Source organism: Parus major, chromosome 4, assembly GCF_001522545.3.
Source record: "Parus major isolate Abel chromosome 4, Parus_major1.1, whole genome shotgun sequence".
Classification (NCBI taxonomy): Eukaryota; Metazoa; Chordata; class Aves; order Passeriformes; family Paridae; genus Parus; species Parus major.
This window is the reverse complement of record NC_031771.1, coordinates 62,865,766-62,890,218: the sequence shown is the minus strand read 5'-3', so window position 1 is coordinate 62,890,218 and position 24,453 is coordinate 62,865,766. Positions and strand designations below refer to the sequence as shown.

General features: G+C 43.4%; 1 protein-coding gene across 3 annotated transcripts in view; it reads left to right on the top strand.

Moving 5' to 3' along the window:
• The window catches only part of FGFRL1 (fibroblast growth factor receptor like 1), a 168,228-nt gene that overhangs the window by 60,086 nt on the left and 83,689 nt on the right, over window positions 1-24,453 (top strand). For all 3 annotated transcript variants that reach the window (XM_015625337.3, XM_033513778.1, XM_015625338.3), the window contains exon 3: window positions 21,224-21,496. In XM_015625337.3, the coding sequence (XP_015480823.1) occupies window positions 21,224-21,496 (273 nt within the window). The remainder of the gene's footprint in view (window positions 1-21,223; window positions 21,497-24,453) is intronic.

Here is a 24,453-nt window from a genome sequence, read left to right as displayed (position 1 = left end):
TTGATTGCTCTACTTCAGGCTAAATGAACTGGAAAAAAGAAAGAAGCTTTGTAAGACTGGTGCTTTCTGCTAATTGTTCTGCACAGAGACTCATGCTAGTGCTAGTCTGTGTGCCAGGTGAAAAACTCTGATGGCACAGTTGTATTTCTTTCACACTTCTGTGCTGGAGGGATGTTTCTCTTTACCATACCTGAGTGGATTTAAAGGATGTGCAAATGTGGCATGTAAGGACATGGTTTTAGTGGCAGACTTGACAGTGCTGGTTTAATGGTTGAATTTGATCGTGAAGGTCTTTTCCAACCCAGATTGTTCTGTGACTCTGATTCTCTGATTCCACAGGCTGAGCTCCTCACCTGAGCTGGTTCCTGTTCCTGCTGGAACCCTCAGAGTTGCAGCTGACATTTGGTGTGAGCCCACATGACTTCATGTCATGTCACCGTGTCCCTAACTTCTTAAAGTGATGGATTTTCCCTGTTTTACCATGACCTGCCATGCTGCTGCTCCATAAATCAGTGGTTTCCTTCTCTGTCTTGCACAAAAGAAAATTTTACTGGAAAATTTTTGTCCACCTGTTGATCTGGTACACCGAGGCCTGCTGGGCTCCTCGTGCCAGACCATGGATTCACAGGAGGGAACTTATCCTGGAGTGGGGAGGCATCACCTGCTTGTCACAGCAGAGCACTGGGAGTCAAAACTGCATTCCTGGTGAGCTGCTACAGACTCACAGGGCAGCCTTGGGCAAGTCTCTCTCTCTCCATGGGCTGTGTAATATTTGCAGTGCAGCTAATGTGAAATGGGGCAGAGATGCCAGCAGGGATTCTGGCAGCAGTTGATGTGTGATGTAGATGGACCCAGAATTTTCCTCTTTCTGATGTGTGTGAAACCACCAGACAAAGCTTTTTGAAGCAGCCTTTTTTAATTCATAGGGTGTCCTGTGTCATCCTTACGTGGTCAGGAAGCTATGTAAAGTATTGTTAGTCCTTAGGTTCTTGTATTCCTGAAGGGAACAGTGAGCAAGAACATCTTCTAGAGAATTTCCCTGTACAAATGAAGTGGAAGGAATGAATTGGTTCACATTCAAGATGGCCTTTCCCCTTCTTCCCTAAATTTTGGGTTTTGGATAGTTTGAACCAGCACTTTTTTTGCTGTTTTGCCTTAACTTCTGTATTTGAAACACCAGATCACTATACCTCCTCTGTGCTGGATGTGCTCCAGCCTAAACAATCTCCATTCTGCTTGCTTAAATTCCTTTCTATAGTTTCAGCTGAATGTGGAATTCTTTTCTGCTCCTCTTTTCTGCCTAAGTTGGCATGTGCCATTCCTCAGGGCTGTGGGACAGCTCATGTGTTCCTCCCTGGAAGTGGCAGCATCTCGGTAGTGTGTGAAGCAGGGTCTGTGTAATCCTTTGGGATCTTTCAGGATAAAAAGCTGCTCTATAAATACTGTATCATTTTCATTGTCATTCTGGATTCAGGAGTGAAATGATCCCACTTAGTTAAAGCAGGATGAAGTGTCTATTTTCATATTTGTTTAATTGAACCACTCAGCATGTCTGATAGTAATGGATTTATTTGAAGCATGTGGTTCTTATGAGCTGTTAAGATACCAATAGCATTTGGATTAGTCTTTTTGCCAAGAAAGCCGGGTCAATTCTTCAGGAGAATTAAAAAAAACCCAAAAAACCTAAAGCAAACTTTATTTTAGCAGTGTCTTGAATTTCACTTTAGGTTCCATAAATATTTGTCAGTGTTCCTTTTGTAATACCCATGAGAGCCCTTGGCAAGACATGGGGTCTATCAGCAGAACACGGAATATAAATAAATTCCCCAAACCATGCTGAAGAATTGGAGGTAACTTTAGCCCATGCAAGAGACCTGAAGCCAAGTGAAGGGGTGATTGTGGTTCTTGAATTGCTATTTGTAGAGAGAAGAGGGAATGAGAGGGAAAAAAGAGAAGTACTGAGAGAGGAAAATCTAAACATCAGGAGAAGGTGTGTGGGAGCCCAAACCAACCTGTGCAGGAAAGTGGAGGTCATTTACCAAGGCAATGACAGAAAAGTGACTTCTGCTTGGGTTGCAGTCACTGTCTCCTCCTAATGCTTCCAGAAAAGTTAACAATATTTTCTCATGCCCTAGAGAAAAGGAGAGGAAATTTTACATTTTTGATGAGGACTGGTAATGCCATCTGTTTCAGAAGATCAGGTCAAGAAAGCACTGGGGAGCCACCCCATGAGCCCCCTGCCCCCAGTTGCCTCTGAATTCCTTTGATATTCCCAAGATCTTGGTCCACTTCTGTGGTTTTCAGCACTATACCTAAGAAAAAGAAAAAAAAGAAGCCTGTGATGATTTCAAAGACTTGCCTATAGTTAAGTATTTAACCAGAGGTTTAGGGTGCAGGGCTTTTGATTTAAGAGCAAGCCCTGTTCTGTGCAGTTGAGGGGGGAAATAGCTGAAATTTTATCCTATCCCTGACCACAGATTGAGATTACCAAAGCTGTACAAAAGCAGGGAGCCAGAATGAAGGAGGTGTATTGAAGGAAGCGGGACCTTGGCTTCTAGCAATGCGCTCTGGTTGCTGGACCAACTCCAATAAAAATTTAAATTCAGACAAGCTGAATGCCTTATTTGTCTGCTTAAGGGGGAAGAAGGTGGGGATGGGTGAAGTTTTTCCTTTACCTCTGAATGTTAAAATAATGGTAGTAGGATGTGAGAAGTATATATTCCTTAAGAATCGACTATTGTAATACCAGATAGTTGGCAACTGTGTTTATTTTTTTTCTTTTTCTTTATGTGCTTAAGCTGGAAAATTGCGAAGCATGGATAAATAGAGGTGTGAGAGGGGTTTGCTGAAGGAAAACCTGTTTTATAGTGAGATGGAAGCCTATCTGTCTACAAATTTAGAATACCCTACAAAATGCTTTACAACTTTGAGCTCCCTTAAAATTAATGGGAATTGAGTGTTGCTGACACTTCAGAAGATCAGCGTGTCTCTCTGCATGGAGAATTTCCAGCAATGATCAATGATCTCCATACCAGTCCTCAGTTGTCTGCAAGTACTAAAAGAAAAGTATAAAAGAATCATTAACCCCATGATTTCTGCTTTCACAGACAGCTGTCTGGGGCCATGTAGCAGTTGATATCCTATAGCTTTCTATTCCTGCCACACTGTTCCTACGTATGGTTTTGGAAATGTGACTGAGGTTTGCCAGCAGTTCCTTAATCTGGTTACTATGGAAGCTAAGGGAAAAAAATCAGGTAACAACCTCCATCTGCGAAAGTACTTCTGGTTTTGTGACTGGGATTCATACACAGTCAGCATAGTCAGATCATTTTTTACTTAAAAATACCCTCTCTTCCTCACCAAAACAGGAAGCATCTTTCCAGGAATGCTTGGGAAAGTGTTTGACTTTTATGTGACTGAGATAACTGGAAAAAGTATTAAGGCTAAAAAAGGTTTAGCCAGACAGAAATACCCATCATATTCAATAAATGTATTACCTGTGCTCAATCTGTCATATTCCTAAGTTACTTACATTTTTCTTCCCAGGCTGGTTATTTTTAAAAAAAATACGGAGTTTCAGTTATCCTTTGGAGCTTCATAAAACTTTCTTAAAAAAGCTTTGCAGCCTGTTTCTTAATCCTATTCCATCATACAGCTCATGCCAGCAGTATGGTTTGGCAAGGGGCTGTTTACCTTTCTGCACCATGTCCAGAAAAAGTACAGGAGGGGCAGAGCCACAGCCAGTGTGTGCTGGCAGGGTGCACACAGGCACTTCTCTGCCTGCAGCAAGAGCTGCATTACTGAGGGGTCTGTGCAGCATTTACAGGAGCTGAGCACCAGCTCCTGGCTAATGAAGGAGGGATGATTGCTTTGCTCCTGTACCCAGGACTTTGGTTTGCACAGCTTCATTGTATTGCACAGGGCCTTCCTGCCCTGCAGCTTGACTTGCTCCGTGACAAATTATTCCTTAATTACTGGATGGCAGAAGAAAAGCTTCACAGCCCTGAGGTTATTCCTAACAAATCAGGTTACAGAAGCCTTGAAAATTATATTGAGCAGAAAAGCACCATGAGGTTTCCTTGGGTGCTTGGGCTGTGTTAAGCTTTACTAAGGCAATGTGCTAATGAAGCTTGTTAAAATGCAATTATACGTTAATGCTATGGATGCAGAAATGAGGATAATCAGCAGAGAGATGCTAGTGAAGCTGTTGTGATTAGCATGATTTGTGTGTGTCACTGCTGTGCTCAGGACCTTCACCCCACTGTGCAAGGTGTTGTGTGAACACAAGAAGGCTGTGCCTGAAGAGCTACCTGGGGGTGTGAGATGAAGGAGGATGGCAGGAAGATGGGTGGAGCAAAGCAGCAGTGAGATTGTAAAATCTTATAATCACAGAATGGTTTGGGTTAGAAGGAACCTCAAAGATCATTTAGTTCCAGACTCCCTGGCATGGGCAGGGACACCTTCCACTAGACCAGGTTGCTCCAAGCCCCATCTAGCCTGGCTTTGAACACTTCCAGGGATGCAGCAGCCACAGCTTAACAGGGTAGCCTCTTCCAGTGTATGATGAGTAAAGAATTTCTCCCTCTCATCTGATCTAAATCTCCTCTTCTTCTAGTTTTTAACTGTTTGATGGTGTTGGCCATGAGGAGCAGCAGGATGCCAGGCTTGGCTGCTGACCAGTGATGGTGGGTTTCTGGTCCAGGGGGGCATGTACAGGGAGACAGTCAATGCCAATGGGGAGCTGCTCCCACACGAGGCAGGAAACACCTATGATGATTTTCTTTGAAAAATGTAAAAAGGCAGGAGAGAGCCTGGACATCTGGCACAGCTGGAAGGGGGTGGACCTCTGGTAAGGAAGAGGTGATAGAACAGTGATTGGAAAGAGGCCAGGAGGAGCCTTGAAAAGTGAAGAAAAGTAGCAGCTGTTTGATGTGGCAGGGAAAAGGGAAGGTAGATGTGAGGAGAGGGGAGGGAGACGTGGCCAGAGCAGTGCCTAGAATAAAATTAATCTGGATGAGGCAAAAGCATGCTTTGCCAAGGCTGGAGCAGAGGAGTCTTGATGAAATATGATGGGAGTCTGGATGCAAACTGCAAGTGAGTGGATGGGCAGCCAGAGCTGGGCTTATCAAGGAGCTGCAGAAAGACTTCAGCTCAGGGTCTGAGCCAGGATGGGGAGAGCTAGAGGGAGAGCAAAGCAAAAAATAACACCAGGGCTGTGGGCCTGAGCGACAGGCAGGACAGTAGCAGTGTCCACAGCAATTAAGGAAGGAGGTGGGGAGGGGGAGGAAGATTAAGAGCTCTGAGCTTGAGCTGACAGCTTGACATCCAGGAGATGTCAGGGAGACAGGCAAGGTTTTCGTCCAGACAGAGAGAGACAGGCCCAGATGATCGTATCAGACAACTGGGGGGACTGATTTATGTGAGAAGATTAAAAGAGCTGCTTGTAAGTATATGTATAGCTTGGCTAAGTGACACCTGAGGGGACAATAACTGTCTGCAAGTGTATGAAGGGATTGGATACTGGAGCCAGGAGGAGGGGGAGGGAACAGTTTAGGAGTGTAGATGAGGATTTTGACTAGAGGCAGTGGAATAAGGTGGAGCAAAACTGGCTGAACTGCTGTGTTATGGAAAATATCTCCCCTGGAAAACTGTGAAGATTCTTTGGTGAGTCTTAAGACCTGCATATCCATCTAGGTTCCCATCTGCCTGTGATCACAGGGTGCCTGGCAATCTGGTGTGTGTCCTCACAGCATCTCAAGAGAGGAAGGTGTCCCCAGCTTTGTGCAATTTGTGGCACTTTGGTACCTTGTGTGACCCTTGCTCTCTGACTCAAGGACCTAAGAAAGTACCTTATCCATTAAGTTCTCTTCCCTTTTATTTGTCTCTGTTTTAAAGGGCCATTTCTGCAGATAGTACAGAGAGATGGATGGGAATGAGACCTAAATGGGGCTCCTCCAGCCCACAGTTTGTGAGATTTTCTCCACGTTCCTTACAGCTTTTTAACTTAAAAAGTTTTACTCCTCTGTGAAGCCAAGGGAAGAAGTGGGTAGATACTAATTTGTTTCTTCTGGGCTCATCTATGGGCCAGTCTCTGCCTTTTTGGGCATCTCAGAGGGAGCTCCAGGGCAGCTGCAGGAGGCAGTTCCAGAGGGAGCTGTCTGTTGGGAGACTTGGTTTCCTAACACTGGTTACAGCCTTTTGCAGGTCCCAAGTTTCTATTTAGTTTGAGCAGCATTGCTCAGAACATGAAAGGGGTTTCCTAGGAAACTTCAACAGAAGACAAAGAAAAGTAAAAGGAACGAGCATAAAGTGGATCCATCTCAACGTTTGTTATTTGATTTTCTGCTGGAGGTTCTGCTGTGATACCAGATGGGGGTTATATCCTCAGATAAATCTTTCAAAGAGAGAGCCCTACTTCCAAAGTTAAATACCAGCTGCCTCCTTCTCTCTGAGCACCCTTTCCATACCTATCCATGTCTGGCTGGTCTTTACATTGGTGTCCTAAAGAGATGAAATTCATGTGATGACATTTTTTGAGGGTCAATCCATCTCCATCCCTTCCAGTAGCTTTTTAAGCCTATAAGCCAATTTCACACACATTGTTTGAGAAGGAGTGATATGAGAGATGCTAAGTTCAAACTTTGTGAAAATGGGAAGTCATGTAGAAGGGATTGTAATTGTTCTGCATCCCACTGTCACCATTCTTGAGGGGGAAGCCCATTGCAAATCTTCAGCCTTTTCTAAATATATAGATGAGTTTTCTAAATAGAGAGACATTAATGCAGGAGTGACAAACAAGCAAATAAATAAATGAAGATGTCATCAGATTCTTGCCCCATAACAGACCCTGGGAAATAGCTCCACAGAATGTAGTGCCATTGGAAACTCAGCTTTGTTAATAAATTTCCTGTCATTACAAACTGCCCCATCCCTGGTGTGGGGTTGTATGGGTATCAATGGGAGATGTGAATTGCTGGTGGCTGTTGCACCTCTTTCTGTGCATGAGGTGCTCAGGGTGTCATCCCTTACCAGCTCCAAGCCGAATCTCATTGTGTATTGTCAATAAAAAATAATATGGAACCAAATGGTACAGAACCAAATTATACAGAGCCAGAATTCTTTTCCAGCTCTTTGTGCAGACTCTATCTGCATTTTAATGGTGGAGCCCTTCAGCAGGGACCAGAGATCTCTGACCTATGAAGGTTTCCTTTTCCCTGCAAGGAGTTTGTGTTTGACCTTGGCAGTCACAGTTAACAAGCAGACCTCTCCACTCTGACTTTCACTTCTGTTTCAGCAGGACCAAAATCTGTGGGGTCTTTCTGAATATTTCCCTCCTCACCCAGTATTGCTGAAAATGAGCCTGAAGTGTTGACAGACAGCAGCACTCTCAGTGTGTAGGAATCCAACATAAACAGACTTGCTGGTTGTGTACTTGGACATGTTAAACGAGGTCCCTGCTTTGATCTTCCTTGCACTATCCTAAAGCCCAGCAAGCAAAGGCTAAGTAAACAGACCTTTGATTTCAGGGCTGTTTGGAGCAGAGGTCTTGTAAAACTTTTATCAATGGCAGAGCTGAGCTACTGAAGTCCCTCTTGGACTCTAGGTGCTGCAAGAATAGCAGTGTGGTTTTATTGACCCTCACATCTCCCTGCTTCCCATAATGACAAACATCTGGGAATATGAGCCAGCTTCCTGTTGATTGTAATGTACCAGTTCCTCTAGGAGAGACACCTGCTTAAAATCTCCTGTATGCTGAATGGAGCATAAGCTATTTCAGATCCTGCAGCTATTGGATCCCACAGCCAGTGCAGCCTTTAGTTAATGCATGTCATAGAGATGCTTAAACAAATCACATGGGACACATCCGTGGGAAATGTTCACGTTACTAATCCTGTGTGTTCAACACTCCCCGGTCAAACCCCACAAAAACCAGTACTCTGGCTGAAATAGCTTGAATGTTACAACAAATTGGATTTTATTTATTTGTTCCCTGCTTTCAGGGCATTTAGTGATTCCCCGCAATCACAAAGGTCACAAAATTCCTTTCATGTTTAAATAAACAGGAGATTCTCCTTCAGGATTATGCCCTCTGAAAAGAGACTGTAAGAAACAAGTACCTAATATTACAAGATTTTAAAATTAAAATTGTGACTTCTGTCAAACTCCCCTCAACAGATGAAACACAGGAGTTGGATTGGCCTCTGCTTTCTTCTAATTTAGTATTTTTCTGTGTCTTATTGTGGATTACATGAAGGAGGCTTTGTTTCACTTATATTCACCATAGGAAGGTGATGTAGGAGAGTGAGAGCCTGCCAGGGTATTTTTATTTTTTAGAAGCATTATCAAATTTTCATTGTTTTCAACACTAAAAACTGCTGTACTTATAATAATGGAGTCCAGGCTGTTCCCAGTGGGCCAAAGCTCTGGACCCTCTTGGTGGAGCCATTTCAGGTAAAGCTGGACTGAGCTCAGGACCAAAAGGTGAAGTGTTTTGCTCAGCCCTACCAATGATTATTGCTTCCCATCAAGAGAAATGCTAAATGACAAAATAATTGACCAGCTGTTCCATGCCAATAGTGCTCCTTCTGTACCTTCTGGAAGTAAAGTTGAGATTGTTGGTGGAGTAAACTGTGACTCAGAGTGCATGCATCTAGTCCCTCTTGTCTTCTGCCCTCACACTTTTACAGTTTGGCCTTAAATGATGACCTTTCTTAGACTGCCTGTTCTGCCTTAGTCACAAACTGATCCTTTCCTGTCAGTCAGACAATGCGGCACTGTTCTCCCTTCGGAAGTGAATTTTGTCTTTTGTCAAATAGTCACATCTAATAGTCACACTGTTAGATAAGAAGTGTTTTTAACAGCTCTGTATTTGTTGCTATTTGATGGCAGTTCTTTGATCCCTGGAGGGGTTTGCGGCGCTGTTTGTGATATACAGCAAATCAATTTTACACATTTCCATCTTTTATCGATGAGCCTTCCAATGGGGTTTCACCGTGATCAGATTGGAGAATACCATGGCGCAGACATTGGGAAGGGGTTGGAATTTACATGCAATAAAGATTAGGGGATTAGAGGCTGATTAGGAACGTGCTGATTTCTCCAGCCTCAGGTACAGCGAGAGATCCTGCATGTCTGCTGTTCTCTGACCTTGGGTTGTGACCTCTTGACTCCTTGCTCAGAAATGCCAGTGAGCAGCACAGGGTGATTCCTGACGTGGCTTCCCTCAAGAGCAAGTTCAAATCACTTCAACAGTAAAACCTATTTCTGTGAACGGGGAAGCCCAGAAACGTTTATGCAAGTGGACAAGCTGCTCGCATGTGCATTGGCTGTGGCAGCACTTCAGTGTTCAGCCAGGAATTCCTGCTGACAGCTGATGCCCCATGCGTGTGCCGGTACCCGCACGTGCGCCGCGGGATGCGGGGCAGCTCCGCAGTCACGCGGCCAGACAATATTTCTCTGTGCACAGCTTTTCCTAGATAGCACCTGTGCTCTCAAGGTTTCTCCCCCTTCCACTTGCAGGAGGGTAGCTGGGGCTGCACATTACCAGACACTGAGGTAATAGGATTGCACATTAATTGATATTCCAGTGGCTCTATCTACCTGCTGGATATGATGTTACATTCCAGTGCACAGCCCGCCAGTGGAATGGCGTCACTTGAAATCGTGGGGCAGTCAGTGTCAGCAAAACTCCCGTGTGTCTCTGTAGCTGCTGAAGTTTGGGCAGCTCAAATAAAGCAGCAGGCTGTGATAAGAGAAGGGGGTTGGTAGTTTGCTTGTGTATTATTTAATAATTAGCACCTTCTTGCTGCTGATGCAGATGTCAGGAATAAAAGACAGGCGATGTGGGATCTTCAGCAAAGGAGAAGTATTTCCAAATCCTTTGGATAGTTTGGAGACTCTAAATGGATTTATATTTTAAATGTTTGTTTTCAGTGGTTCAGTTTTGACAGAATATACCCACTGCTAGGTGCTGGTTTGCTAATACCACTCATCCTGACACAAGCCACACTCCTGTGCAATAGAGGTATAGGAGGAATACCTTCTTCCAGGTGATGTGAAACAGCTTTTGAGCAGCAAGGGGTGCAGCAAACCTTTGGACATACCAGATTAAATTAAAATCTGATTTTATCTGATTTTAGAAGGTGGACAGTCCCAGGACTTTACAGCACAGCCTCTGTCAGTCTTAGGGGTGCAACTGGACATAGTAAGTCTGACAGAAAAACCAGCCCTCAGTCTCTCCTGATAGTAAAATTAATAAAGCCAGGTAAGAGTGCACTACCCCTGTTGTGAGCAAACCAGAGGAGGAGCAGAGGAAGTGGGTCTGTTTGAAGCTCTCCCAGATGAAGGCAGGCTGGAGAAAGCTGCACTTGCCTCTGTCCTGGTGAGTGTGTTTTGTTTTTACATCAGGTTGTGTGTGTTTCAATGTCTGAAGAGCAGGAACCAGATGGGAATGCTGTAAGAATTCAGTGATAGTTTCCCTATGCAGGAGACTTGGTGTCTCTTGAGTTTAAATGTAGGCTTTCAATGAATCAACCTTGGTAAAACTTTATTTTAAAGTGCATTCAAGTATTTTCCCCTCCTGGAAGTGATGTACAGGTGTGTACATAAGCTAGATTGTAGAATGGCACCACAGGAGCAAAGCCTTAAAGTGAAGTATTTGGTGCTAAGGAGGGCATGTTCACACTAAAGGCATTTTGGGAGTTTATTCTGGATCAGCTCCAGTCTGGTCATGTAGAATGAATGCTCATTAATGGAAGTGCCAGAGGACAGCTTCTGCTTTTGTTTTCCCAGGACCCAGGTAGCAGTTGCTGACTGTCTACATTAGCAGCTGGTGGGGTTTGGGAAGATTGGATCTATAAAGCAAAACATTTGGTTTTGAGGATGTGGCACCCCCATTTCAAAGGAGTGTTTCACCTCAGAATAGCTTTAGACTGATCCTGAGAACTAAATGCCCCTTGCAGCTCAATTTCAAACAAAAGCAACTCAGTCCAGGCACCAAAACAGCTTAATATTGTGAAGCAAAGTGTAATTGGTGGTGAAGATCAAAAAATTAATTTTAAAGCATGTCTCTGGTCCGGGTTAAGACACTGATGTAGGAACACGTAAGGTAGACCTTTATGATGAGAGTTTAATTCAGAGAGAAAGGGCCAGTTCTTATCATACCTACTATGGGAGGTTTTGGTAGGGCAACAGTGAATGGTTTCAGGCAGGATTTTAAAATGCTGCTGACTTAAAGGTGTGTTGCATTTTTCTTTTAAAACAAGATTTTTTTCTTTTTTTTACTTTTAATTTTTCTTCCAGAGCTAGACCAGTTATATATATAAATATAGACACAAACATATACATATATTTGTTTATTACTGTCTAAAATCAAAACTGTTTTCATATTTTAGGAACACAGCAACCAATTAAAAAAATATTACCATTGCTTAATCAATATATTTTTAAAATCACAACTTTTTTGCTTGCATATGTTTTACTCTGATTGGCCAAAATTATTACGCAAAATATCTCTCAAGCTGAAAAGGGGAGAAAACCAGGAAAAACTCTTTGAAAGAGAAAACCAGGTAAAGTTCTGTGTCTTGACAAAAATGTTTTTTTCTCATAGAAAAACAGTTCTGCCAAAGGCTCCATATCAAGCCTGCTATGCAGCCATTCAGCTGGAAATGCTTTCTGTTCTAGAGAAGCCTCTGAAAATATCTCCAGTTCTTAAATACCACAATGTTTATCTCTTTGTGGTCACCATCAAACAGTTGTTACCACGCTTTTGTGGTGACCAAACATAGAAGCCCCCCAGGGACGAGGGCTGAGAGCAGCCTCACCATGCAGGGCACTGCCACTGATTCCCCAACAGCAGAAGGCTTAGGGATATTCTGGCAGCGTCTCATGATCACGAGTGAGCATTCAAGATGGTTTTCTTCTGAGTCCTCAGGGCACTAATCACACCTTATCCATCCTGGCTATTGGGAAAGGCCAGTAGGAACCAGCAGTGGATGGAAGAGTTTAAAGTCTTCTCCGGTTTTGTACCTTACAGCGAATTCTGGTAAAAAAGATTTTTAAGAATATTTTGAGGAAAACAAAATCCTTGGATACGAGAGAAAAAGGCTCCTGTGTCAGTCTATGGCTGAAAAGTTGCTGCTGTGGACTAGCAGGAGGGCAAACTGTTTAAAGGTCTGTGTTCCCATCGTTCTGTGTGTGGCACGGAGTCAACCATCGTGGTTTCTGTTTTCCTGCAGACACAAACAATGACATTTACAATTTCCTGGTTGCACAGTGCCTGTCTATAAGGGAAACGTCTCATTACTTATTAAACCATGCACAGTGCTCAGACTGGGTTAAACATTGACCACCAAAGTTCAAGGGGAACCCGTGTCACCAAATGTGAACTTGGGCATCCTGTTTTCTAGGAGCTGTTCAAATCAAGTGGATAGGTGACAAAATGCTGCATGCAGGGAGGAGGGACAAAGAAGGGAACAACAATCAGAGCAGGTTGTCTCAGAAATAAGCACCTATCTTTGGAGCCTGGGGATTTGGAATGTGGTTACTGCTGGTGGCTTGAAGGGGAGTTGTATTACAAGAAAAAGTGAATTAAACTGAGTCTTGCGGAGTGTTTGGTTTGTTTTACTGAAAGTCTTAAAGATGTGGGCGATTTGGCTGGAAAATCCACTGGGCTCATGAAGCAGGATTTGCATGGTTGGGAAACAGTTGGAAGGGCATAGTACAATGGTATTTATGTTAAAATTTGGGTAGGTCCACCCCAGAAGGTAATTCAGGGCTGCCTGACTGGATTGTTTCCCAGAGATTATGGGAAGCAAACAAATGTCTTGTGTTTGCAGGAATGGTCCCTCCGTGACCTGTGGTGGAGGTTTGGGTTAGGTTTGGAGAGAGCAGGTTGGGGCTGTGGAATTTTAGTTGGGTTCTGAATCCTCCCTCAAGCCAGAGGATTTTTAGGTTTCTTCCAGAATTAGGCAGTTTGTACTTCCTGGAAATCGGAAGCTAAACTAAAAAGAAAAAAGAAAATATTCTAATTTTATAACCTTGAAGCCATGTTTTCAGGGCACTCCTTTTGAAAAAATAAGACATTAGGAACAACAAATTAGGAATGCCATTTTTTTAGATGGGCTTGCCTTCTTGAATGGGAATGGAAGAGGTAGATTGTGTGGGTGTGTGCGCCAACACACCTTTGTTGTACTTTTCTCTAAAAGAATTTTTCTGGTTACCATTGAGCTGCATACCTGAATAATTTTAGCATTTGAGTAGGAATATTAGTCCCCTCCTTTGGCTCACTCTAAGCCCACTGGCAGCACTTGAGAAACAGTAAATAATATCTTTTCTTTCACACTAGAAACTTTTCAGCGTATGAAGTTTGTTTCTTCAAAAGTAATTTGAAGTAATCCTAACTTTCCTTTGCGTTTGCTACCTCGAAACCTGAGGGATAAAGTTACTGTTTTTTGCTGCTGAAAAAACGTTCGGCAACAATTGAAATTGAACGTCACCCATGCACATTTAATTTAATAAGATGGTAATTTCATGTTAAATAAATACCAACTGATTATTGAAAACATGTGCTCAAAGGATTTAGAAACCACCTAAGAGATATGTATCTCATCTACTGTTGTTGAACTGCAATAAATCTAAGCAATAATCAAGTGCCAATTGTTTAACATACAATAACTATTTTATTAAATGTCAGTGAAATGTGTATGCAGGGCACTTAATTAAATGGAACATTTTTCCAGATATTCTATTTTTCTTAGTTTTGGAACATCTAAAGTAGGAAATTTACTGGCAGCCTTTGCCCAAGGGGCTAGTTATTACTCATGTAAAAATATGGCAGGTACTTTTTGTGCTATCAGTAAATATGCATTTCATCAGGAAAGCAACTCCTACCACAGAGGTAGGCAAGAAAGGGAAAATCTGGCACTTCACTTGCTGTGAAATGGATCTGCAAAGCTGTTTTCTCCATCAGGTTGTTGGGCTGAGCCATGCATCCCAAGCCTGGAGCTTGCTCCAGCAAACAGTCCATGATTTCCAAATCTAAGCCTGACCAGCCATCAGGACTGGTCAACAAATACTTGTGGTGTTTTTGTGTTCCTTGCTCAGAGTCTTTGTTCTACAGAGATGCTGTTGTTTTTTTCTTTAATCTTGTGATTGTTTTTGATAAGCATTGTTTTTGTCTGTGGGCGCCTATGTTTTCAAGCCAAGAAGGACCCATTAGCTCATCTAATCTCATCTCCTCATGTCACATACCAAAGCATTTGGACCAGTTACCCCCACGCTGACCCCTACTTTACTTGGCTAACACACACCTTTTGGAAATGCAAACTGTTTTGTTTTGAAAATATGAAAAGATGTTGGATTCACCAGTCCTTTGAACTGCTCATTCCATTAGTTAATGGGATACATGGGCAACACATTCATCCTTTTATCTCTCTCAAAAAGCATTTTTATCAGTTCTGCTCTCCATGTAATGGCTTCCAACTGTGCAGAGAGCCAAGAGTTCCTCTCTTTCAGGAACACCTACTCCTGATGATTGAAACTGTTCCCAACACTGCTTTGTAAAGCCTTCCCTGTGGGATTTGCTCCTTGGTAGAGTTTGTCCTAGTAGAGCCAGGCCTCTGTCCATTGATCCCTCATTACAGCCCAAATACCAATACAAATAATGGTAATAATGATGTGCAGAGAGTGTGAGTGCATAATCCTCATGTTGGTCTTGCAGAGAGGGTTAAAATGTTGTAGAGAAGATTAAACTCTGGTTGTAAGCAGGAGTTGTCCATCCCAGCTTTGTAGCAGCAGGTACCCCAAGATAGGCAACTCTGGATGCATGTTTCAAACATGGCTTTTAGGTGGACCTTTCCAGCTGCCTGTGGACATTTTGAAGCATGGGAAACCGCCCCGGCAGTAAAGACTAAGGAAGCTCAGGTTTTGCAGTGATAAGTATGGTGAAGGCCAAATGTTGGCTCAAGTTTTGGTGTAAGAGATTTGTGTTTACACCAAATGAGCAGTTTGGTTGGTGACCTTTGTCCAATTCCTTCATCCCACTGTTTCAGTGAAACATTTCTGTGCTTAGCTCTATTTTCCTCCTTGGACATACACTGTCTGTGGTACCCCAGCCCCTCATGCTAATTCCATGTGTTGATGGGTTCTTTGGGCGCTTCATTGTAAATTAGTTTGCTAATTTGCTAACACAGCACTTCAAAAGAAATCTTATCTACATGGAAAGTGAATGTGTTTGGTATTAAATAATAAAATATACATAACCCATGGGGCTCTTAAAACTTATTTAACTTCTTTATAAACTTTACAATACAGTATGTGGATATTATAAATTACTTTCCATTCCAAGAAACTGTCCGGGCTTGTTGACCTTCCTTGGAATTTCCTCTTTGTAATTATGTTTAATGTGTTAATAAAGTTCACTTTGAACTGTATGATGGCAAATGGTCTCATAGGACGTGGGTCAGTGCGGGTGCGTTCACCATATGTGAAGCTTGATGTCAGTGTGCAGGTTAGTTGAAGGAATAGCAGGGCTAAGTCCAAACAATTGTAGAAGCAGTATCTCCTCCCCAGGTTAGCAGTAAAAAGGGGTTCATGGAAAGTTAGGAATGTGGAGTGGGAAATAATTTAGCTTTCACTGCTAGGTGTTACTAAATTATAGTGCTGGGTTTGAGTCACTATCAAAACACCATATATCTAGAGGGTTTTCACACAGAGCTGTAAATCATGTTTACTACATGTATGAGTTGAACGAGTGCATGAACTTTGCAATGCAGCCCAGGAAAATATAATTACATGTGTGTGTGTTTTTGACTGTGAGAAATATGGACAGGAAGCTCCAGGCTATTCCACTATTGAGTCTTAAATACACTTCTAGAAATTGTTTTTGCTGCTTCCCGGAAATAGCTATTTGCTAAAGCAAAAGAGGCTTTCTTGGGTTTTACATAACTCTTTTTGCCAAGAAATGGCAAGCGCTATCCCTTCCCAAGGCACTGGGGAGGAGAGCAGGAATGCTAGTAAAGCAGTGTCAGCAGCAGAGCAGCAAGTGGGGCTTTTCTGTGGTGTAGGATAGTGGATATAAATTGAAAATTGCCCAGCTGTTCAGTAAGACAGGTGTAGGGTCTGTCTTTTATATAATGGAACAGAATGGGGATTCCAGTTGCTTGTATTCGTAAATGAGGCAAATAAATCTGCACACTTGTCTGCATGTATATGAGCAGAAATATTTAAAACAAATGAGGTGATCACAGCATTTCCTTGTTAATGTTTGACTGGGTTTATATGATCTTGAACAGAAAACTTGGCATCTGGCTGGGCTTGTTGGTTTCTTTCTGGTTGTGTTTATATGTATTTGCAGATGGGGAAACTGCAAGCAAGAAAATAACTTGGTGGAAAATGTAGGTTCTGGATTGTTTAAATTATATTTTAAGCGTGATTGCACCCTGGCCCTTGGAACTCCAGGCATGATCCCTGCTAGTAACTAAAATGATTTGAATGTTATGGGGCAAAGTTATATTTAGTTTGTATTTGGAGAAAGAATAACAACGAAGCACGGGGGGGAGGCAGCTGCATTCTCATCACTTCTTTCCGAGTCACATCCGCAGATGTCAAATCCCACCCTTCTCCCTCAGCCAGAGTACTAAGAACTTATTCCCTCAAATTATTGAGTTGAGGGCAAGGGAGACTTAAGAAAACCTGACCCCACTGGGCTTATGTTGAGGTGGGGCTTAACTTTCTGAGAGAACTTCTTGTGTTCAGGCAGAACCAGCTGCGCCCTCTTCTCTGTGATGGGGCTTAAAAGCAGTGCCCCATGGCCATAGAGAGCTGTCCTTGCCTGGTGGAAAACTGCAAGAGTTCCCTCTCCCCTTCTGACTACCAAAATGCCTAAAAATCTTGGATGGAATATCCACCTAGGGCCTTGTTTTCATGCCCTTCTCCCATATCCCATGAAAAAATGCTGCAGGAAGTAATTGCTGTGCAATTACTTACCAGGAACATCACAGATTGGAGATTCTCAGCACTTAAAAAAGCTGCTATTTCCAAGAATCACTGCCTAATGGCTAGGAAATTGGGGGGAGCACAGTGTAGGGACTCCTCCAGGATTTACACTCAGGGCCAGAGGGTACTTGCTCTCTCCTACTCCACCTTGAAAGGATCCAGTCTGGAGCTCTGGTCCGTGAGTGCAGGCACGTGGCAGTTCACAGCATTCATTCCCCCTAGACAGAGAGATTATATATATTAACATTAATTTTGCATTGGTAAATATATGAGCTCACTGTTTTAACAGTCTGGTTTAATGAAATGTTTTCAGGTTTCAGAATGATCCCTCATGGTGTTGCTCTCCAGTTCTTGGGGTGTTGCCTTGCCTAAAAGCCAGGCAAGAGCAGCCCTACAGTGAGCAGGGATAGGGTATTGCACTCAATTAGATAATTTCTGCTCACACACAACACAAAGCTGGAGTCCAGGAATGGCAGAGATCGTGACACTGGCTGCTTGAGGGGTAATTTCATCTGCCTTTTAATGCTGTGTTAGAGCACGGGACAGACACCGGCAGCAGTGTGGGATGGGAAGTCAGTGGCTACAACCAGGGTTCAGCCTGTTTTTACCTCCCTGGCAGCTGTAGGTGAAGCAGCAGGTGCTTTCCTGGGATTTTGCCTCGCTAAGCAGCTGTAGAAATGTATCCAGCCTGCAGGGCTGTGTCCTGGGCTCTGCTCCCACACCGCCGTGCTCAGCTGTGAGCACAGACGTGCCCCAGCCCTGCAGGGTCAGACACCAGGGACACTCCCAAATCAGTGCCTTGGGAGAGCTAACTGGGCACTCTGCTCTCCTGGCCACCCCCTGGCACATTGTGGGCCAGTTCTGGAAGGTGGGGAGCTCCTGTCACTAACAGTGCTGCACACAGGATATCGGCAGACTCAGCATGCTTCTGCTACATCTTTTTGCTCTGTTCGTGTAGCAGGAGATGGAACTGCTATAATGAACTGGACATTCATTGCCAAGAGAACCTGAGTGGTGCTGAGCAGTTTAATATCTGGATTCAGAGGGGGAAGATGTTTTTGCCTACACAGTGTGTGAGATGTCAGTAGCACCCATTGCCCAGAGGGTATTGGAGAGGGCCTTTTGCAAAACAAACTTACCCTGCTCTGCTGCCTCCCCTGATGCCTCTGATGGTGCAGAATGGTGAGATGTGCCAAGTGTTTCTTGACTGGAAAAGCATTCATCCGTCACTGTTGCAGTCCCAAGGCGGGGCTCTACAGATATGTAGTGAAATAAGATTCAATGAATGCCTGTACATGAGAGACAGACATCCGTGATGATATCAACATTTTATTCTTGCTACAGTTCAGCTTCAGGATGTCCAGCTACCATTGGCTTGCCTGGGCATCTGAAGCCTCTGACATATGTAAAGGTGCTGAATTATATTGTGGTTCTTTGTAAACACAGTAGGAAATTATGATATTGTAATAATTATTATCATGGTGCTTGATTTTTACATCAAAACACTGATTCCAGAGAGTACAGTTTGAGCAGAAAGTTATTAATGCAAAGATGATAGGTAATAAAATGGGAATATTTACAGCACTAAAAGAATGGAAACAAGGCCTTACCGTCTTTGCCTAGAGCTGTGCACTGCTGAGAAGTGCATGCTGTATCTGGCAAAATTCACAGCAGGAAAAAAGAGTGAGGGAAGACTTTTATTCCTGTTCCTGAGAAAGCTGCTGGAGGAGCTAGTGAAGAGCTGCGCAAAAGTTTTTAGGCAGAATGGCTCTAAGAAACGCACCCTTTTCAAAATGTCATAAAGGTCTGCAGATAGATCCTGTGACAGGGACTGATCCAACAATTCCTCAGAATGAAAGGTCAGTCAAAGGAAAATGGCATTTGGGAGGACCAAGCTTACCACTGACCCAAACATGTGACAGGTCCAGAGGCAACTCTGGTGCCATCAGGAGCACCGCTTGTGCAGCCTGCCCCAGAGAAGCACATGACGTGACTGGGAAACTATCTGATTCCTCCAGGTCTCAAAATTCATCAGGAGTCAACCTGAATGTCGGAAGGAAAGGGATTTTGAAGGAGCCTACAGCAGCCTTCCAAGTTGGGAGGAGGGTGCTCTCTCTCCACTGTCCCTGCTTGCCCTGCACCAAACATTTTTTCCCCAGTACTAATTATAGATCTGTTTTTGTCATTTGAATATGCATGAAGTGGTATCCTGGCTCACAAGCAGGTCGCAGTGAAACTACTCTTAAAGTTTGGCTTGATTTGATAGGGCTCTGGGTCAGAAGGAACCTCTCCAAGGGCCAACCCAGAATTTCATCAAGTCTGTGGACTTGTCTAGGCATTTCAGCTCCTTTGCAGTGAGTGAGGGCATCATGTAGGGAAGTGTAATTGAATTCAGGGCTGGATTCTCACTCAGTGTTTGTGAATTCTACCTTTTCAAAGCCGACACACACAGGCCCTCATTGTTTTTACTTATATTTTCACTTTAAAATATTCCGCAATGCAATTTGTGTCAGCATTCAAAAGGTCTTGGGGTTATCTCTCCATCCATAGAGATGGTTGGAAATCTCACAAGGTGAAGAACAGAAGGGTGGTTTGGAATTCTTAAAAACACCTGGATAGGCTGTATTTCTCATGGTGTATTTGCCAGTTCCCTTGGAGTATGGGAGGATATGATCACCTCTGAGATGCTGTCCCACAGGTGACTGCAGAAGATGTGAAGGGGTGGGTGTTATCTTTGCCTTCTTTGTTATCTTTGTTATCTCTGACTTTTTCAGAATAAGTGCTCTCAAGGTCCTTACTTCAGGTCATTAGAAGTTCATCAGAATCTGAGTGTGTCTAAGACCCATTGATTTAACCAGCCTCTTAGTTAAACCCTTTAATAAGTTTCAAGCTAGTTCACCACTCTGTTCTCGGCTTGAGCAGTGTTTCTTTTCACCAGCAAAGCTGCAAAATTCATGGGTGTGATTCAACATGAGTAACTGTAACTGCAGCTCTGGAGTCATTCAGGAGCTGTACTGTATGTACTGCCTTAGTCATGCTGAGGAAAAATCAGGCAGACTTTTAAATAATAGGAATTAGTCATGAGGAAGTGCAAATACGAGCCCTGCAGTTTATCCCCTGTGGGTCCAATCCTTCAAAACACTAGGAACAGGAGTAAAATATGAGGGAACAGTTCCAAATCCCACAAACATCTTGTGGGTTTTGGGTGCAACTCAGCATCAGCAATCCTTAGCAAAACATTTTGTCCTTGTGCAAGAGCAGGGCACTTATTATCACACCCATTAATAGACTATTCTGGGAAGAGCACTGCTATTGCAATTTGTGTAGACAACTTGTGCAATTAATGAAAAGGCAGAAAAGGCTGATGCAGGAAAAAGACTCAACTTTTCAGAGCCTTGGGAAGGAATTTCAGTTGGAATTCAGCTATGAGACCATTCCCACTGCTGGAGTCTTTATCACTTCTTTTTTCCTGATTGTTGGCCTGTCCAAGTGCATCCTGTTACCATGTGGCAAACAGTGTTTTTACTCTGACATTCCAGGGACACTTTCCTTTGTATGAAATTATCACCTTTTACAAAGAGCAAATATTTGTCAGGTGGGTCAAACCGGCAGGGTTACTAAGGAGATTAATAAAAATATCCTCTTTTGGACTATAAGCAATGTTAACATGTCAGGCTAAGCCGTATCTTTCACTGAAGCACTACCCAATGAATGTTCTGTGCGAGGCTTATGTGTCTCAGATAAAGCCCTTATGGTGACTATTAAAGGGAATTACTGTGCATACAACATGAAAGAATTAAAACATTTGGTGGGTGTGGGGCAGTGTTTTGTTGTAAGTAACCCTCCTGTTACTAATTTTGCCTTCAGTATAGGTGTTAACTTTAAAACAACTACAGTTTTGTTACTAAATACATCAGAACAGTTTGTGTGTTGGGCTCCTTCTTGTGACAGGAAAATGCTGGAAATTTTGGAAAAGCAATAGAGCCTCAGAACCAAGTTTCCCTGGTGGGTTAGTGTGAGCTGCTGATGGCAAGGCTACAGCTGCAGGTTTTGCTGTATCCCTCTGTAATTGCCAACATTTTCAGCCTTGGTTGTGAGTGATTTTTTGAGTAAGCCACTCTTTATTCTGTATGTCAGTGTAATGGCCAGATTGTTGACTTGGCTTTGAATCAGTGCTGTGTCACTGGCAAAAGTCATAATGTCTGTTCCTGTCTCTGCTCTCTCCTAGGCCCCCCAAGGATCGCTGATAAAGTGATTCACCGCCAGTCCGTGAGGCTGGGCAGGACCATCAAGCTCCTGTGCCCGGTGGAAGGCGACCCCCCGCCCCTCACCATGTGGATGAAGGACGGACGGACTATCCACAGCGGCTGGACGAGGTTCCGAATCCTCCAGCAAGGGCTGAAAATCAAAGAGGTGGAGAGTGAAGATGCAGGGACCTACATCTGCAAAGCCACCAACGGCTTCGGCAGCACCAACGTGAACTACACCCTCATCGTCATCGGTGAGTAGAGCTGCAGGAAAGCCATAACCTGCTCTGGGGCGACAGAGAGAGCTGATTTCCATGTAGCTGTCAGTGATTGCAGATTTGCTTTGCTAATCATTCACTGACTCCACTCTTAGCTGGCCCCTTGCAGTGTTTGAGGATTGCCAGAGCTGGCTGTGCTGCCGCGCATCTTCTGCTGCAGCCGGCTGCAGGCAGATAAGATTGCGGAGTGCCAAAGGTTACACATAAACAGAAATGATGAAATAGCCACTGGGGTCCAGATCACAATGAATTCCACACAGGAAAAGCTGTGTGATAAGGAGAGGTCACACTGATCTTTATGTTTGCTGTTGGAACAGGATACCTCTCAAAACAAATGTTGGAGCACCCGTATGAAAACGCACAGCGGGGAGATCCATGTGCTGAGCAGTTGCAAAGCACGGTGTCTGCAGGAATAATAATATTTGGGTTGAAACAAAGCTCTGAGCTGGCGAGATGCTTGGATCTTGAGAAATCTTCTTGATGAAGGCAGGATTAAAAAAGCTTCAGGCACTGTCTCGGTGACCATGGGTTTCACTGGCAATGCTTTTGACAGTTTTCAAAAGGCTTGCTTGGCCCAGCAATGAGATTTTGGGGCCACTTGCTGGGCTGAGCATTCCCAAAGGCTCCCAAAGACATTTCTCTGGGTAATCGGAGATTCCTCTGCAGAGGTTGCCACAGAAATGTGCTCATTGGTGCTTGGCTGGGAGAAGAAAAAGAGCTGGGTAAAAATCAGTGTGCTAGAGAATGCTGAGGGAGTGAAGGGAAGGGTTACAAAACAGGGGGCGAGATCAGGTATCTTGCTCACCTTTTGCCTGATCAGCATCCTGAGCATCTGGTCTACAAAGTTCTGTTTCTCTGTGAAGGTGGAAGTGAGAACAGAGTTTAGGGCAGTTTGCAGCTGCCTGCTTGGTTGGGTCTTCACCTGGTTTTGTTCTATTTCTCCTTTTTCCTGTTTGCAGCAGGAGGGGAAACTGCTGTGGACTCAGGGCACTTGGTGCTTCTTGATGGAGGATTATCACCCGATAACAGGGTGATTCTTGGAGAATGCACTTTGCTGCACAACCAGTGTAAGAAAGGGACCAGAATGTGAATATCTTATCTGGAAAGACATGTTTCTGTGAAGGAAACCCTCTGGTGTCTCCTGTAGCATCAGTGGGATAGAGCTGCGGAAATCATAGTTTTGTAGTTTGAGAATTTAGTTTTCCTTGCTCACCTCTTTCTTAACCACATTCATCCATTTCTCTTTGCTATGCTGAACAAACAGGGTGAAGTGGAAATAGTCATATAGAGTCATGTCCATGCAGACTCCTTTAGTGTGTGCTTTCCAGACTCTTTGCAGTGGAGAAAGGAATGCTGTAGAAGACTGCTTCAGTCCAGCTTGTGCTTTTGCAGTGTTTGGAGGTTACCAAAGTCCTTGATCTCCTCTGACATCCTGTGTCTTCTATAGAGCTCAAACCAGATCCCATTATTCCAGGGCAGAGGCATCAAGGTATCTCTAAGTCAAAGAAGGCTCTGCCTATTCTTGGTAGCAAATGAAAGCAAAAAGCCAGGAGGCACAGGGTAAAAGTTGGACTAGAATTCAGGAAAGATAGGGACAAAAACTCCAATTCAGTTGCTCAAGGAAACTGGATTATCAAATATAATTGTGTTAAGAACAATAGTGTTCATTATATTTGGCACTGAAAAATCCTGGGCACAAACACTATTTATTTAGAGCCTCATCAGGTATCTATCTATGGAAGGAAATGGTAAGCTCCCACTGGCCTCTGTGGGTGTGAGATTGAGCCCTATGGAAACAAATAGTGATCCCCAAGTGCCAAGAAAAGGGTAACTTTAACCTAAACCTGTGTCAGACATACGGGCTGAGGTATCATTCACTTCCATGCATCCTTGTAAATACTGGCTAAACCCAATACTTATACAATTTTGCACCTTCTTTCCTCGTCTCACAGTGTGCCCTTGTGCATTCTTGTTGCTCAGACCATTTTTGATGGATTACATACGTCCCCTGTCTCTAGTGGTACAGTTGTGTTCATGTAGCGTTTCAAACCGATTGCTTTTCACTGGGGCAGTTTCCCCTGAAAACAAATGTTCCCCTTGTGTCTTTCTTGTCAAGCTCTGCAAGTAAACACAAGGTATCACTGACTTACTCTTTCAAAGGACCCAGACATTTAATGCAATGACCAGATGCTCGTGTTCATCTTGGTGAAAATACTTGTGGTTGAGAGAAAATCAATCCCTTGTTGGTTTTTGAGAAGGAGGCAGTGTTTTAAAACCAACTGCATGTCAGTTTTGACGACGAAGATCAAATTGATGGAGCTGTTTTGTTTGTGCTCTGGAAAGCACAAACTTGATTAGGCTTTTTTGAACCATATGGCTTCTCTATTTTCCCACTCCTTCAAAGGAGAAAAACCCCTCTTATTTCAGCTTTACTGCTAACACCAAACATGTAAAACCACACAGGTGTCAGACACGGACAAGGTGGTTAAGATATTAGATCTAGAACAGCATTAGATGATTCATGAAACACTAGGACTTCAACAAATATAATTTATATTGACATGAGAGCATTCTGGAAATTTAATCAGTAATATCTGGGAAATATTCAGTAGTTTATTGAAAGGTTTTGGAGTTATTCTGTATAACTGTAACTGAGCTCTGCCACACCACTGGCAAGTGAGGAGCTGTCACCCCTGTGTTATTTACATGGAGACTGCAGCAGAATAAGGTGATGGTTTACCCAAATCCTACAGAGAGCTGTGACTAAATTCAGTGGTATCCAGCCTCTTTGCCTGCTTTCAGTGCTGTGTAACTCTTACTAATCTCAATTTCTACTAGCCACTGTATTCCATAATATTATATGGAAAACCAGCAAAAATCTGGGACATTGTACAAAGGAATAAAAAGTTTAGTGGATCCTCCAACACTGGTGG